Source organism: Bubalus bubalis, chromosome 7, assembly GCF_019923935.1.
Source record: "Bubalus bubalis isolate 160015118507 breed Murrah chromosome 7, NDDB_SH_1, whole genome shotgun sequence".
NCBI classification, from domain to species: domain Eukaryota; kingdom Metazoa; phylum Chordata; class Mammalia; order Artiodactyla; family Bovidae; genus Bubalus; species Bubalus bubalis.
In genome coordinates, this window is record NC_059163.1 from 98,803,833 (window position 1) to 98,821,487 (window position 17,655).

At 37.2% G+C, this 17,655-nt stretch overlaps 1 protein-coding gene across 2 annotated transcripts in view; it reads left to right on the forward strand.

The window, feature by feature from the left end:
- The window catches only part of PPP3CA (protein phosphatase 3 catalytic subunit alpha), a 323,853-nt gene that overhangs the window by 168,314 nt on the left and 137,884 nt on the right, over positions 1–17,655 (forward strand). For both annotated transcript variants that reach the window (XM_006070039.4, XM_006070040.4), the window contains exon 2: positions 1,193–1,393. In XM_006070039.4, the coding sequence (XP_006070101.1) occupies positions 1,193–1,393 (201 nt within the window). The remainder of the gene's footprint in view (positions 1–1,192; positions 1,394–17,655) is intronic.

Sequence of the window (17,655 nt, forward strand, 5' to 3'; positions counted from 1 at the left end):
TCCAGATATTTCTGATAGGTCTGAGTTATCCTGTAAATGAACTCTCGTGTAAAATAAAGAAATAATGAGTTTCCCCCACCGAAGGACTTATTTGCCATTTATTAACCTTTATAATATGATCTCTGATCATGGACCTTTGGATGTCCTGGTACATTGTAGGAATTTAGTGACTATCCTCTGGCTAAATGAGTGAATGAATGTATTCAGAGATGTGAAGAATGAAAGTAGCTGCAAGAGACTGTCTTACTGTTAAAAAGTCAGGTGCATGGTTGGAAGACAGTATGTTTGGCTCTAAATCTGAGCAATAAGTGGGATCTGACATTACATCATGTGGCTTCTCTGGTGGCTCAGACGGTAAAGAATCTGCTGTCAACATGGAAGACCCAGGTTTGATGCCTGGAGAAGGGAATGGCAATCCACTCCAGTATTCTTGCCTGGAGAATTCTATGGACAGAGAACCCTGGAGGACTATGCCTCTGACACTTTCTTAGGGCTTCTCTGGAGGCTCAGATGGTAAAGAATCTGCCTACAATGCAGAAGACCCGGGTTCAACCTCTGTTCCTAAATGCCAGTGTCTCTTTTCAATGTCATACTGTCCTCCTGCTGTTCAAGAGTTTCCTTTCATACATGCACATACAAGTCCTGGTTTTCTGTTTGGTATTCGGTTCGTTTCTGCATTTTCAGTCTCAGATTCTTGCTCTCTCCTTAAACAGTGAGTCAGTCAGTTTACTCAGGGATGTGACTCCCACTGGTTGGAAATCTGGTCTGGCAGGCTGTTTCTCATTCCTCTATCCCAGTGGAGGAGCCTGCTTTTTAGTGGAGAAACATCTATACCTGAGTCAAAATTGAATGGATGCATGGATAGTAAGTCTTTTCTTTTGCTTTTCTTCTGCTGTTCAGCCTAACAAACAAGTAACTCTTGTTTTTGTTATTCACTCAATCAGTGGCTTTTAGATGAATGAGATAGGTACTGGATGAATAAGAACTATACATTTCCTTTCAGCAGTCACATTACATCTTGAATTGAGGAAGGCAGTCTTTAGTTCTTGTTAGCCCTGGATCATATTTTGATATGAACTTTAAAAATGCTCCAATAGGTGGTGAGTGATAGGGATAGATATTTGGTAGCTATTATTGCATCTTCTGTTGTTGAGTTTCAATTAATGTGATCCTTTGATTTCTTCTCTTTCAGCTGTCCCATTTCCTCCAAGTCACCGGCTTACGGCAAAAGAAGTGTTTGATAATGATGGGAAACCTCGTGTGGATATCTTAAAGGCACATCTCATGAAGGAGGGCAGGCTCGAAGAGACTGTCGCATTGAGAATAATAACAGAGGGGGCTTCAATTCTTCGACAGGAAAAAAACTTGCTGGATATTGATGCTCCAGTCACAGGTAAGGCCTGAGGACGAAGGCTGTCCACTTGGAACCCACACTTGCAGTTTATAACTGCAAATCAAAAGTCTTAGATACCACTGAGTCTTCAAAGACCTTCATCATCTTGCTCGTTTACCACCAAATCTGTACATTAGGAACTAAAGATTTTATACATATGTAAAATGTTTTTATTTTCATGTATTAAATAGCCATATGATGTGATGCTCTATAGAGTAGTGTACAGCTTAGAGGTGATGGAGGTGTTCTGAAGTAAAACCTTAACTAAGTGATATTGTGTTAGTAGAACACTGTCATGAAGAATCCAAGGTATTCATTGGGGAAGATCAGGCAAAGCATAGGAATATTCCCACAGTGGTTACGTGCTAAGTTAGAGCAGTAGTTCGTCTTAGACTAACATCACTGCCGTCATCGCCTGGAAACTTATTAAACATACCATCTCAGCCCCCACCCCAGAACCATCCTGCTCTAGATTTTTAGGGTGAAACCTAACAACCTGTTTCATCAAGTCATGTAGGTGACCTTGATGCACATTAAAGTTGGAGAACCACTGAACTTGAGGAAGAGGACCAGATTTCTCTCCTTCCTGTAGCATTCTGTGCCTAGAAAATACGTCTGTTTTTTGAATGGTTTTTGTTCTTTCACTCCTTAAGAGCAGATTCATACTTTGCATAAGTGGAACTTCTCTTAGACCATAATAATTAAATCTTGTCAAAAAGTTTAGTATGGTATAGAGGGTCAGTTAGTGGAGACTTTTCAGCTACACTTTGTGAAGTTTGCTAAATTTTCAGGTATTTGTTTTTAGAGAAGCTCAAAAGCATGTATTTTCTCCTTAACTATTATCATTCTGGCAAAGGGAAAAATTTAAACATAGGAGTTTATCCTTTTATAAATAAAAAGGATTTTTGAAATATATATACTACTGATTGCTTCTTTCTTCAAAACCTTCATATACTTTTAATATTATTGGCCTTGAAATATATTTTTGAAGGTGACTGCTTGGAGCAAGATAAGCTCTCTTGAGTATCAGACTATACCTTCTTTGATCATAATACCTCTGAATGTTCCTATTCCAAAGAAATTGACATATACATTTTATTTTGGGTTAGCCATAATATTTCTCTTATTTGTAATTCAAAAAAATAATGAATGTGTTTGGGGCCAGGTAGCAGGAGAAATTGACTCCAGTGGTAAGTCAGTGTTGGACCAGTGGTGAATAAACCAAGCTATATACTTACCTTGTGTGCATGACAATGATCCCCATTTTCCATGTGTTAAAATGCAGTCATGCCTTATTATCTTTGACTTACAGACACTGTGGACATATAAGAACAAAACAAATATGAATGTGCTTTACTTTCTTAGATACTAAAATATGAAAAAATTTTAGCATCTAAATAGTAGCATGGAATCCATCAGCAAAGAAGCTACCTTAAAAAACTGACTGTATATTCCACCAATAAATAGATGGCAGAATAGTAGCATTAAATGATCTCGGTATCATTTGGATTATTTGGTTTTGGCAAGAATGAATGGCTTAATATTTTATTATGATATAATGTATTATGATATATAGTATAGGTTATAATATCATGATTTTTTTCTCCATTTCACATGATAATGTGTGACTTCCAATGAAGAATTCATGTTAGACTCAGTAATGAGCCAGTAGGTGTTAATGAAGGTGATAATTATAACTAAAAGAAAACATGTGAAATAAGCATTTAAGGGAATGTGTTTTCCTGGATGCACTCAGCTCATCTATTTGATGAGGCTGTCTTAAGAGAACACATAGCATTCTGTAAAAGTTAAATTCGTGATGTTTTATCCCTGAACCTTTCTGGGGTCTGTTGACTAACTGCCCTCATGCTCAGTAGAGGCTGGGCGTCATTCTTTTTATCCCTGAACCTTTCTGGGGTCTGTTGACTAACTGCCCTTATGCTCAGTAGAGGCTGGGCGTCATTCTTTTTATCCCTGAACCTTCCTGGGGTCTGTTGACTAACTGCCCTCATGCCCAGTAGAGGCTGGGCGTCATTCTTTCTAGAGAGATAGCAGCTGTCACTTTGGCAAATTTCAGAACATAGATATGAAGAGACTTTAGAAATCAGGACTCAATGATGTATAACTTTCCCTGGGGGAGAAAAAATACAAAGTCTTTTAAATAGTCACAGAAGTAGCTATGGAGACATCGCAAAATATGTATCACTAGTGAAATATAACCCAAGCAGGAAAAACCCTTTCACTAGAGAAGTATTGTATTTCTTGATGAAGGCATGATTCTAAGGTAGAAGATTCCATTGCAGTGATATCTTTCCCCCTTTTCTATAAAGATGTGGAATAAAAGTAGTAGGGGTGATTTATTTTAATATTTCCATTAAAAGGAGGGGAAAAAAAACTTCTTTTGCATATAGTTTACCAGAAAGCTAAATTCATAGCTTTGCAATCCCACCCATGAGCTTGCAAACTGAAACACAGGACTGCAAAGTAAAATCAGGGTATACTGATTGGAGAAAATTACTGTGCCTTTGTATTTCAAGATACTTCTTAGAATTTATTTGTAACATTTTATGATACATGATTTTATTCTGAGATTTTATTTCATCTGGACAGCTGAACATGCAGCTAAATTTTTATTTTTAGAATGTTTATTATTTGAATAACTGAATCAATAAAGCTATACTTTACTGACACTGGGTTATGCAATAAAAGGCATAGTTTATCCTTCCAAATCTTCAGGGTAGTGAATTCTTTATATAGTTCAGAGTTCCACACTTAAGTAAAATGGAGACCTTAAGAAACAATTCAGAGGAGAAAGTAGAAGAAGGGAGAAAAAAGAAAATATTAGAGTTTATAAATAAGAATCTGTGAAAAAAGATTAAAGGGAAAGAATCAAGGACTTAGCAGAGAAGCAAGGACTTCTAATGTAGGGAGGAAAAGCCTGAAGCCTGACCATGTGGTGGTTTTCAAGTGGTATTAGAAATAATCTCTCACGCATGTCAGATTCCTAAAATATAAGGTGAGTGGTGTGGGTAGGAACTGACCAGTAACTTTCTTGTTTGGAATTCAACTTGAACTGGAGCAGGTATGTAACATCACAAAACTAAACAACTGGCAAATATTTTAAATTATGCACAAAATCCACTCCCCAGCTTTCCCTCTTCTTTTCTTTTCTCTTACTTTTTATTAATAAAAAACATTGCACTCTTAGATGTTTAAAGAGGAGTTGTGCTAACATCCATGCATGGTTTGCTCCCACTTAAAGAAAAATCCAGATAAATCTGGACACTATTTCATTCCTTTAGCATTTTTTTCATGTTTAAATTTACAAAGCTGTCCAACTTCCCTTGTTCCCTCCCCTTCAATTGTTTTTAAAGTGGTAAAAAGTATATGTTCATTTAGGATTTTTTTCCTTTAAAATTCTGTACTTTTGATTTTGGAGAAAGACCAGGAAACTGCCTAGTCCCAACCTGGCTCCTCCCATGTGTCCCCTGGGGAAGGAGATAAAGCTCTGTGTACCTTAACCTCCTGAAGCATAGATTTAGATAAGCCAGGAACCATTGCCATGGAAGTAGAGATGAGGATTAGTTATGGGTCCCCAATCAAAACAAGGGAGGTATGAGTCACATTTTGCTCTTTTCTCTAAACTCACTTGCTTGATTGGAATGATGGCTGTTTCAGAGATTTAATTTGAAGTATGTGTTTCTATATTGGAGGCAATTTTGTGAAGGAAAGTATTTTCCTTCTTTTTGAATCTTTCTTTTTTTTAAAATTGAGTTGAAGTTTTCTGTGTTCCCTTGCAAACGTACAAATGGATCATTAAAAAATGTGGCCAAATATCTGTGTGGCAATTTGTTATGAGCTGAATGTTTGTGTCCCCACAATAGTCATATGTTGAAGCCCTAATCCTCTTTGTGATATTTTTGAAGGTGGCATCTTTGGGAAGTAATTGTGCTTAGATGAGTTCTGGGGTTGGACCCGTATGATGGTGTTAGTGCCCTGATGAGATGTGCATGAGATGAGAGCCTTCTCTCTTTCCTCCATGTGGGGATTCAGTAGAAAGGTGGCCATCTGCAAACCAGCAATAGAGCCCTTACCAAGCACTGAATATGCTAGCACCTTGATCTTGGACTGTCCAGCCTCCAGAACTGTGTGAAATCAGAGTTTGTTGTTTTAGCCACCGAGTCAAACATATTTTGGAATAGTAGCCAAACTAAGATACAACCCATTTGGGAATTTAATTTACCAAACATTTACCTGGTACAGGTTGTGTGTGTTATACACAGGTGAGTAAGACCTGGTTTCTGCTCTCCCAGTGGTCAGAATATAAGAAAACTGAAGCAGGTATTTGCTGAAATATATGTACATCTAACTACTGATTAAATGAAAGGATATGACCAAGATTTTTTAAAGCAAATTTAGAAATATGCGACTGGATAGAGCTAACTTGAAACCAAAAAGTTTTCCTATCTTCACAATGGCTAAGGTTTCTCTGATAGAGTCCATTGATTATTATATTATGTCTTTGAGTTATAGAAACTGTTAAATAGCTTGGACCCTATTTGTCCTGAATATAGACTGAGAACTCTTTCAGAAGGTTAGGAACTGTGAATGATGAAACACATGAGGCGTACATAGTCCTTGACTAGAAGACTCAAGGGTCTATCTGGGGAGTTAGATACATAAATAGATAATTACTATAAAACCTGTTAAGGATTATAATTAAGGAGCCTATAAACTAGTATGGGAACTCAGAACAAGGACTGCAGGGAAGCCGAGAAAGTCTTGACAGATGACATAAAGTTTGAATTGGAGCATGTGTGATAAGTGAAATTTTACTATGTGAAAAAGCTAGCAAAGTCTGTTCTGAGCAGACACAACAAACAGCATATTAAAGACACTGATATTTTTCATAAAGTGGGAAGGCATGATCGTGGAGGTTTGCTGTGGGTAGACAAGGTCTCAGAAGGGTGTGAGGGGAAAGGGTGGGGGGTGAAGCTGAAATTGGATGGTCAGGGTCAGATATTAATCTCTTGTGAGCAGCACTCAAACATCTGGTTACTGTTCTTCAGGCACTGGGGAGTGCAGAGGGTCTTGGAGTAGGGGGGTTACACAGTGAAGTCTGTGGCTAGAATCCTGAATGAGATGAGTAGAGCGAGTGGGGAGGAGCTCTTGGGAGAGTTGTTGATCAAGAACCTTTCATCCTTGATCTGGGTGTCCCAGCAATGATTTTGGCAGGCTAGGAGAATTGGATCTGATTTTGACTACGGGGCCTTTCAAAAATGATAGTTCACATTGATCTTAAAATGTTTGATTAATTTTTACCTAATCAGTATCCATTAAAGACTTCTTGAATATGGTACGATGATTTATGCAGGCATCCAATTTATTACATTTCGCCTTCAAGTTCTCATATTTTCCTGTTTTTCTCTTTGACTTAGCAGAGAACATTTCCCTCATTTATAAAGCAGACGCAGACCAGGAGCTTGGGTCTTTGAAAGAAAATGATTTAGAACTCATTTTTTGCTCTCTGGGCCGAGGGGACCGGCCAGCATCAGCTGGGCAAACTGCTAATCTCTCTGGTCTGTCTGTTTCCTGCAGGGGGGTATTTGTCCCTAGGGCAGCAAAGGATTCCCTCGGTGGCTGTGCCTGCCATTTAGCATGTCAGGCAGTTGCCAGGAGAACCCTCTGGCTTTGTTCCTGGATGTGAGAATGAACCAGTGGCCAAGTTTAAGGTCATGGCATTCCTTCCCTTACAGCAGCTGACGTCAATTAGGAGAATTCCCCATGCCTTTCCTCTGGGGAGAGTGAAGTAGGGGGTAGGAATCCAGTGTCTTTTGAGAACTAAAAGATCAGTGTTTATTCTCTTTATACTATCATTTGTCACTATCAACGCAACATGGCCTTAGTTTATATGAGGATAAATATTACTTCTGGGGCATTTTGCCCACTTGTGATTTCAGTGGCCAAATCTTTAGGGCCTGCCCTGCAGCCAGAGGCCTATTTTGGTACCCCGCCCACTGCTGGCAGGTCAGCACATTTCAGGCTCAGCCTGCGGCAGCAGCACCTCAGTTTTTTGATGTTTGTGTTCCCCTTAATTTGGGCCCTTGACTTTAAAAAAAATTTTTTTTAAAGATGATGTTAAAAGGATAAACGGTCACTGCATGAGTGTGTCCTTTTCCCTGGTTTGTTTTCCTCCCTTGTTTTGCAAGGTTGGTCTTAGGAAACCCATCTTACAAATGAGAGAAGGGAGTCTCAGTTTACATCTGAGTTTCTTAAACTTGAACATGGATCAGAATCTCCTGGAAGGCTTTATGGAACACAGATTGCTGAGTCTCACCTCCAGACTTTCTGATTTAGTATCTGGAGTTGTTATTTGGTCACTAAGTTGTGTCGTACTTTTGAGACCCCCATGAGCTCTAAGCCTCCAGGCTCCTCTGTCCATGGGATTTCCCAGGCAAAAAAACTGGAGTGGGTTGCCATTCCCTCCTCCAAGGGATCTTCCCCACCCAGGGATTGAACCTGCATCTCTTGCATTGCAGGCAGATTCTGTACCACTGAGACTCCTGGGAAGCCAGTTCTGGATTAGGGCCTGATAATTTGAATATCTAACAGACTCCCAGATCATGATGACCTCCTTGATCTGGGACCCCTCTGTGGGAAACACTGATTTAAGTATTGACTTGAAGTCTCATAGCTAGTAAGCTGAAGACCTTGTTATGCACAAGCATCTAGCAACATGACTCATGCCAAGCTATTACACTCTATTCTATACACTATTCTACCTCTGTACGAAGTTGAAAAAAATGAAGCATTTCAGTTCATTTGACTGGAATTTGTCCTTGCTCATTACTGCAGAAAACATATTAATTTTAAGCTTGCTGTTCAAGGTTCTCAAGAAATAGGAGGAATACATTATTTTGACTCAATTATAATTTATTATATTTCAAATTAAAAATTAAAATAACGTAAGGGTCAAGACCAAACAATAGTGTTCGTATGTTTGAGGCACAGTGTTTATATAGTTTTTCCCAGTGAAAAAACTTTGTAGTGCTTATCTTGACATGCTCTTTGAGAGCTGACTGTAGAAAGTGACTGCCAGGTCTGTTTTTAAACGAAAAGGAAGAAAAACTGGAATCAAAAGCATCTGTAAGTGAATTGTGTGCTAATGAATATAGTATTATTTACCATCTGAGCCACCAGAGTATTAAGAATAGTTGAGCCTTAGGAATTCAGCATTTGGGTGCAGTGTACCAGTCAGTGATAATCTGTTCACATCAGTAGGCATATAGCACCATCCAGAAGAAGCATTTGGTAGTTACTACAGTTGCAGCATGATTGCATGTAGAGATACTTTTCTTTAAGGCGCAGTGCACCCTGTTCCTTTTCAGTTTGCTATGAGTCAGTACGTTTCACAAATAGTAAGTAACCTGTGTAAGTACTGTTTGTTAAGGCAGTGCCTGTAGTTGTTTCCATAGGAAGATAAAAAATCCCCAAGCTATTGCACTTAAAATCTGACAGTGATCACTTGCAATGATAATACTCAGATGGTTTTGGAGAAGGTTGAAATATATTATTATCAATACTACTGTGACTTTAAGAGAAGTAGTGAGTTTTTTAAAAATATTTAAAAAAATTTTTTAACTTTTAATTTTATATGGGGGTATATTTGATTAACATTGTTGTGTTTCTTTCAGGTGTACAGCAAAGTGATTCAGTGATACATATACGTGCATCTATTCTTTTTCAATTTCTTTTCCCATTTAGGTTGTTACATAATACTGAGCAGAAATCCCTGTGCTACACAATAGGTCCTTGTTGGTTATCCATTTTTTTTTTTTTTTTGTAACAGTGTGTACATGTCAATACCAAACTCTAACTGTCCCTCATCCCCTCCCTTCCCCTTTGGTAACCATAAGTTTGTTTTCTTAATTCTGTGAGTCTGTGAGAAGTACTGTTTCAAACAACACTGAAAGACTTCCAGAGAAGGAAAGAGCATTTTGGATACCTTGAAAGAAAACTAGACATACTCCCCTGTGTCTACAGGAAATGCAGATTATATTCGTGTTTCCAGCTTATCTCACATTCCATTTTCTCATTGAAGTATCCCTATTAATTTTAGATTCCAATGATTTTATTTTCTTGTGATCCAGTAATGTTTACAGGCTCTTACTGGACATTCCCACATACTGGCCACAGACTTGTACTGGGCTGTAACAAAGTTTTCTCTGGTCCAGAGTGAAATTGTCTTTTTTCATTTTAGACAGACAAAAAAAAAATGTATGTACCTGAAGCTTTTTTTATGTACCTGAAGCTATGGTGATGATAGGTAGTAATTGTTTTTTATATATTCCATTGGGGTAGGAAGTTAATGAGTTATTTTTACTACAAGGCTGACATTTGTTAGGTTCTTGTTTTTTGCCACTCACTATTATAAACACTGTACTTTTTAACTCTGAGTTTTCACACAATCCTATGAAGGAAGTGCTGTGATCAGCTCAATTTCACAATAAGGAAAACTGGATCTCAGTGAACTTGAGTATGGTATCTAAGGTTATTGATCTAGAAAGTCCTAGAACTGGTATTAAAACCCAGGCAGTTCAATAGCATCTATTCCTATTTTATTTGGGGTTAGAAATTAATTTTATGGGTTCATGAAATGATTAAACTTGGGAGTAACCATATAGCGTGGCATTTAACTAGAGCTGACCCTTGTTTAACTAGGGGTTGAAGGGTGCTGATCCTTTATAGGGTTGAAAATGTGCATATAACTTACAGTTGGCCCCCAATATACATGAGGTTTTGCACCCACAAAGTCAACCAACCTCCAGTACTGTACTATTTCCTATTGAAAAAGAAAGAATCCTCAAGGTTCAAACCTGTTTTGCTCAAGGGTCAACTGTATGTTGTACTGAATTTTTTTTTGTTGTTTCAGGCTATTATCCTATTAAATGTTTACATCTGAGACCATGGGTTTTATGTTACGGTTCTGTGAATATTCTTCTGTTTCACATTGATTTTAATGTAAATACAGTGCTGATTTGCACACGGTGAATTATGTGTGTATAATGGAAATGCACGGGAACCTTTTAAGCAGAGTATGTATGTATTTATGCATATGTATGAATGTGTATGTTTCTATGTTGTCAGTAACATCATTTAAATAGCAGTTTTCTTTTTACTCTGTTCTTTTCTCCTGGCTGAAGTGGAAGATTTTTGATAAATGACATACTGGATAAATACATGAACTGGTCATAAGTAGCTTTTTATGGAAGAATCTGTGGTTTAATTAGTGGATTAATATGAGAAAAATATTCAGTTTTGAGACAACTGCTTTACCATTATTTAAAATGGCTATCTTCATATATAAAATGTGTTCTTTAAAATGTAAGTTAAATATTTTCATGTACACATCTTGCTAATGTTAAAACAGATTCCCTGAGAGAAGGCCGTTAAGTAGTTCAGTCCAGGCGTGGCTTTTGTCTTGGGTGTTGCATAGCTTTTCCTTCTACTATGTCAGGCTCTCCACCAGCATCATGGAGTGAGTGTCACCCCGTGAAGTCATGCAGAATCCACAGACAGGTTTGAGACCTAATTCAGCTGCTGAGTAAGGAAAAAAAGGAAAACTCAAAAAAGTCCAGTGTTCATTCCTCATATTAAAGCCTAGATGGTGTATATAGAATCCATTGTTGTTGTTGTTAAGCAGCTAAGTTGTGTCCAACTCCTTGCCACCCCATGGACTGTAGCCCACTGGGCTTCTCTGTCCATGGAATTTCCCAGACAAGAATACTAGAGTAGGTTGCCGTTTCCTTCTCCAGGGGATCTTCCTGACCCGGGGATCAAACCTGCATCTCCTGCATTGGCAGGTGGGTTCTTTACCACTGAGCCACCAAGGAAACTGATACACACACACTTACACACATTGATATATATATGTAAATACAAAAATACAATCCAAGAATAAATTGCTAACTGTTAACAACAGTTAACAACTTGATGTTGCTTTTATCATATGAAAATGACATTTCTAGTTAAATGTATTTTTTAAAGTAGGATTTTACTGCTTTTGTGATGATACAAAAAAAGCAAGCAACACACCCCACATCCAGGGGATAATCAAGTCTATTTCAGAGGTTTCTATGAAACAATATTGTATTTTAGTACTCTGAATAAGATTTCAGTTCCTGTTATCACATGGTTAGTTTTTGACACCAGTTTGGTGTGTGATATGCTCCTCTGTCATTAATTTGTATTCATATTTGACATTGTGGTCCAGGTAACAGGCAGTTTCAGACATAGCAGCATTGTTTCATTCTGTTCCTGAAGGTATTTAAGGTTTGGAAACCAAGTTTTTAAGCGTCAGATTCATGAGAGTCATATATGAGGGTGAAAGGAAAACATTTTTTTAATAAGCTTTTCTTAATATTTCTCTTAATGCTCTCTGCTCTGAACTGTCTGTCTTACATTTGCAATGAACAAAGTCCTCTGACAGAGTAAAATTAGGATTCATGGAAAGAAAGATTGTAGGTAATAATGAAGGAAACACAAACTTACCAACCAAAATTGTCTTTTCCTCTTACAGCACCATTTGTAATGATTTATTTAAAAAGATATCTCAAGGTCACCATTTTATTTACAGTGACTTTCTTTTCAGATTCATATGTTTTGGTTGTATTCCATACTACATTGTTGGGTTGTTTGGATTTTACGATTAGTGTCGGATATTTTAATATTAAAAATCTATTTGGAATTCATGAATTTGATTCCATTTCACAAATGTCATTAGCTCATCATCTCTGAATATGCTATCTGATTTTAGATGCCATCTGGTGGTATACATTTGATACATCTAGTGGTAATTTGAACCACCATCAGTCTCATATCCTTTATTGCTCATGAAGGAGAATATTTTTGAAATGACTTGCAAAGACTTTTATTTCCACTTCAAACAAAGGATCCTTTATACCTTGCTTTCTGTTTTCTCAGATAAAAATGCATATTTGCTTTGGTCTTTATTAACATAATCTGAGTCTTTCTTAAGACAGCATTGACTTTGAAAATCAAGTTCCCATTTTAAGAAACTCAATTTAGTTCAGAGAAATATGTAGATATATAGCATCCCCCTTAAAATGCTAATTATGTATGTTTTTTATTTCATTTTTAAATGGTAAAATTTGATTGGCTATTTGGATACCATGTGATGAATAGGAGATTATCTGATAATCATCAACAGAAACAGAAATTGTTCATTGAAAATTCTCTTCCTCATATTTTAAACATTAAAGACCAACTCCTTCAAAGGTGGACCTTAGCTTAATCTTAAGTACTGCTTTTTTCACCTTCTTCAAGAGATAAGCTGGTAATACTTATTAAATATATATCAAAGCTAGGTATAAATTAGAAAGTAAATTGTCTGCATTATTGATATTAAATATCCATTCCACTTAAGAATCTGAATAAAGGAAGTGTTAAAAAGTACATGAGTTTTGTTTTTTTTTTTTTTTTTTAGGTCCTTTCAAAATTATTTGTGGCTGGTTAAATTAGTATAGTAAGGTATAGCGACAGTGGGCCAATTTATAGATTCTGTGGTCTGTTCAACATTCTCTGATTATACCCAAAATTCTGGTCTAGCCATTTTAATCTGAAGGAAAAAAAAAGAGAAATGGTGTGAAAAGAGGTGAAAGAAGAGTGGTTTCATCTGTGCTGTCCAGATGACCTGCTGAGGTGTGTCTCCTAATGACAGTGCAACAGCAATTTTATTTTCATCCTATGTAGTGTGGTATCCAGGTTAAAAATCGTGGGCTTCTAGATTAGCATTCAGGATCTTCAAGGTCCTAGCTGTTTACCACTGGGCAAGATATTTCACCTCCATAAAGCTCAACTTTCTCATCTTTGAAGAGATGAAGTGTGAGTCCATGCCTGTCACTCAGGTAAAGTGAATGCTTCAGTGTAGCACTTAGCTAGAGTAAGGGCCCAGCAAACAGTAGCTGCTTTGTTATCATGGCTGTAACCAATTTTGTCACAGCTATTATTGTTGTTATGCAGCTAATATTGCAACTATCAGTTCTGTTCTATTGTTCAGTGATTAGGAGCACAGAGAGCCGTTAACTGTATCAGTGTGGATGTTATAGTAGACTCTGTATATTACCTTTGATGGATTTAAGTGATTACTGAGAGGGCTGTGGAACGAAAGATGAAACAGATAGGTCCTTATGCCTATAACTCTCCACTAATCCTTTGTAAATTGCAAGTGAGTTTTAATTTTAATTAAAGAGAAATACATTTTGTTTTTGTGGTCATGCTGTCAGTATATCAATTAGAAATAGACAATGAAAAAATGTTTTAAAACCTGTGTAATATGCCTGGGATGTCTTTAAAAATTAGAAGTAATTAACCAAAAATTGGAGGATGGCCCTTGCTCAAAAGTCTCACTTCAAAGTAATAATACTATGAATTTGATAGCTTAGAATCATTCAGATGCAAATATATTTTCATTTCAAATTTGAATGATTGAGCTTTTTAAAATATAGGTCCCTGTGCTATACAACAAATCTGGTTGTTCATGTATTTTATATATAGTGGTGTGTATCTGTTGATCCCATATTCCTAATTTATCCTCCCCCTGCTTTTCCCCTTTGGTAACCATAAGTTTTTTTTCCCCCCTATGTCTATGAGCCTGCTTCTGTTTTGTAAATATGTTCATTTGTATTGTTTTTTAAAATTCCACATAGAAGTGATATTATACAATATTTGTCTTTGTCTGACTTACTTCACTCACTATGATAACCCCTAGGCCCATCCATGTTGCTGCAAAATGGCATTTTTCCATTCTTTTATATGACTGAGTAGTAATCCATTGCATATATACATATATGTGTGTGTATATATATATTTCATTATAAATACATATATGTATGTGTATATATATATAGTTTCTTCTTTATTCATTCATCTGTTGATGGACACTTAAATTGCTTTCATATCTTGACTATTGTAAATAATGCTTCTTTGAACATTTGGTTGTGTATATCTTATCAAATTAGTTTTCTTTTTTTCCAGATATGTGTCCGGTTTTGAGATTGTTGGATCCTCTGGTAGCTCTATTTTTATTTTTTTAAGGTAACTCCATACTGTTTTCCCACCGTGATTGCACCAATTTACGTTCCCACCAACAGTGTGGGAAGGTTCCTTTGTCTCTGCACCCTCTCCAGCATTTATTTTTTGTAGACTTTTTGATGGTGGCCATGGGTGATTGGCTTTTTAAATAACATAGAACTTCCAACAAAATGTCCATTATCTGGATTTTTACATTCCCAAATAATGTGCTACTATAGATTACTCAGTGACATTTAAATCAGAAAAATGTGACAGGAAGTTCCATTGATTCCTTCCATCCCCTGACTGGCCACCATAGCGCCAAAAAATCAGTGATGTGTCCTATGTATAAGGTACATAAGATGCATCGACACATTAAGATGATTCAAATATTTTTAAAATTGTCATTGATTGGGTTGAGTCTGAGGAATTAGGTCGGGAGGACTAATGGGGACATTTCCATTCATATGATGGATATCTAGGGAACCTGAAGTAGCTAGGGAGTTTGTTGTTGTTTTTTTTTTTTTTTTTTAATTTTTTTTTACTTTACAATATCGTATTGGTTCTGCCACACATCAACATGAATCCGCCACGGGCATACGCAAGTTCCCCATCCTGAACCCCCCTCCCACCTCCCTCCCCGTACCGTCCCTCTGAGTCATCCCGGTGCACCAGCCCCAAGCATCCTGTAGTGATGGCTAGGTAAATATGATGACAGACGCTCATTTCAAGAAGCAGACTGAGGGTAAATTACAACAGAAACAGACATGACTCTTTCGAGGTTAGACTGGAATACATTTGGGGTTTGACTCATGATGGGTTGTCTAGCTTAGAATGGTGGAGGAAAAGAAAAAAGGGATTATAGCAAAATAAGTGTTATGATTGATCAAAGAATCTGGGAACTGTCAGATGAACCCTTAGGAAAGGGAGCAAAGTACCAAAAGCCTGTCTACCGGGGGCTGATGGAGTGTGACTATATTTATCAGATTATTTAAGGGTCAGTGATGGTCATGATTTTAATGAAATCTTTTAAAAGTAAAGACAGTGTTTCTTTTGGAGCAGATTTGGATTTTCTGTTGAAGGCTTAATTCTGAAGCCCATGAGGTATTCACTGTGTCATTGGCAAATAATAAAATGAGTGTCTGTGGAGAAGGTAAGACTGAAATGGAGCGTGGCTGTGTTCCGTCTTGTGTTCTAGACTTTTACACATAGTATCTCCTTTCTGTGTGTCCTGAGAATGTCATCAGGTAAGGTGCTCTCTCCTGGTGAAGGGAACATTGGCTCTCAAATCAAACCGATGTAAGTTTTAATCCTGCTGCTGACAGGTTACTTCACACATCCCTCTCCATTTACTCATCTGTAGAGAGGATTGAAATACTTTCTACCTTACACTGCTGTGAGACAGGAGGCAATGTTCAGAAAATCCTCACACAATTCCTGAGACGTAGTAAGAACTAAGTGAATAAAAATGATCCTTTATTCCCACTGATACTGGTGCTTACGCACTCATACCACTGAGCCTTCAGAAGTACAGGGATGGATAACTATGTAACTATTTAGTAAGAAAAGAAAAATTATAAATCTCCCTCTGTAGTGGCTTACACTAAGTGATGATTAGTCATGGTCATAGGGATTTTGTTATTTTGTCTGCTAAATTTAACAATCGTTTCTTGGTAAGAAATATCAAACACTTGCTGATTTATTCAACAGTTACTTCATATTTGCCCTTTTGGTACAAGTTGAAAATCATTAATTTATGATCACAAATTCAAAAAATGCAACCCATAGGATTTATACAGACTCTCTTCTTGTCTTGCTTGGTTTACTTTCCCATCATCTGAACTCCACCTGTCGTCTGACGCACGTATGAGTTACTTGATATTTGTTTCAGTTTCAAGTGGAAGTATAGTTGTTTTAAGGAGGGTCTTCTTGTCATTATTATTCTAAAAGATTATCTTTCTCTGAATGTAACAAAAAAGGGACAGTGAAAATAATGATATTGGTGAAAACGACTGTCCAGCAGCGGAGGGAAAGAGTAAAGGAGTATGAATCAGGAATCCAGAGAAGTAGTGCCAGTTCTGACAATATCTTTCATTCAAGGGAAGATTATTCTAGACGATCTCAATGCTCTTTTCAGTTTTGATTCTATAAATGTGTTTCTTACTCAAAGTACCCATTACCTGACTTTAGAATGAATACTTTGATGAGATACTTCATTAACCTTATCAGTATTTTCTCCTGCCATCCTTTAAAAACGCCTCTGTGTCAAAGTAACTGATAACCCCAGTTTTTGTTATTCTGTGAGTTCATTTCTCCCATAGGAGGGTTTCCTGAACATTTCAGAACCACTGGTTCTGAAATAAAATATTTCCATGCATTCTTCGATAACTGGAATGACCTCTGTCATTAACAGCATAACCCTTTTTGTTATAACTGGAGCTTCCCCACCCTTCCCCACACGTGTTTCCTTCTTTTTTTTTTTTTTTAAATACAGAAGGGCAGTTTTCCCTAAACATTTTTTCTGTAAGTGTATACTCTTTTTAGTCTTCTAATATAAGTAAATTGACTGCTTTTTATTTTGAATAAGTTTATTGTGACTATAGAAAAAGATGCATTATGAAAAGGGGATGGACTTGTGAATTTTAAGTAAAATATCCTGATCTATCACTATAATATAAGAAGAAATATATTTTTGGTCTCTGCCTCAGGTTCCTAAAACTCTTATAACTTCCTGAATGGTGGGGGCAGATAGAAGCATCTTACATAGCACTCCTAAACCCCTTGGAATTTCCTGGGTGATAAGAGTGTCCTTTGTTCTAATGAGGTGACTCTTGGTGGATTCCTGGAGAGTTCCAGGATGTGAGTTGTTCACTAGGAAGACCAAGCCATGAATAGAAGTTTGGAACTTTCAACCTTATCCCTCATCTTCTGGTGGGGGGAGAGGGGCCGGAGACTGAGTTAATAATCTATCACATCTGAGTGATGAAGCCTCCATAAAAATTCCTTAACTACAGAGTTGGGAGAGCATCTAGATTAGTGAACACGTCTCCATGCTGGGAGGCTGGTGTGCCCCAGCTCCACGGGGAAAGAAGCTTGTGTGCTTGGAATCCTTCCTGACTTCGCCATATGTGGTTCTTCATCTGGCTGTTCATCTGTACCCCTTAGAATAT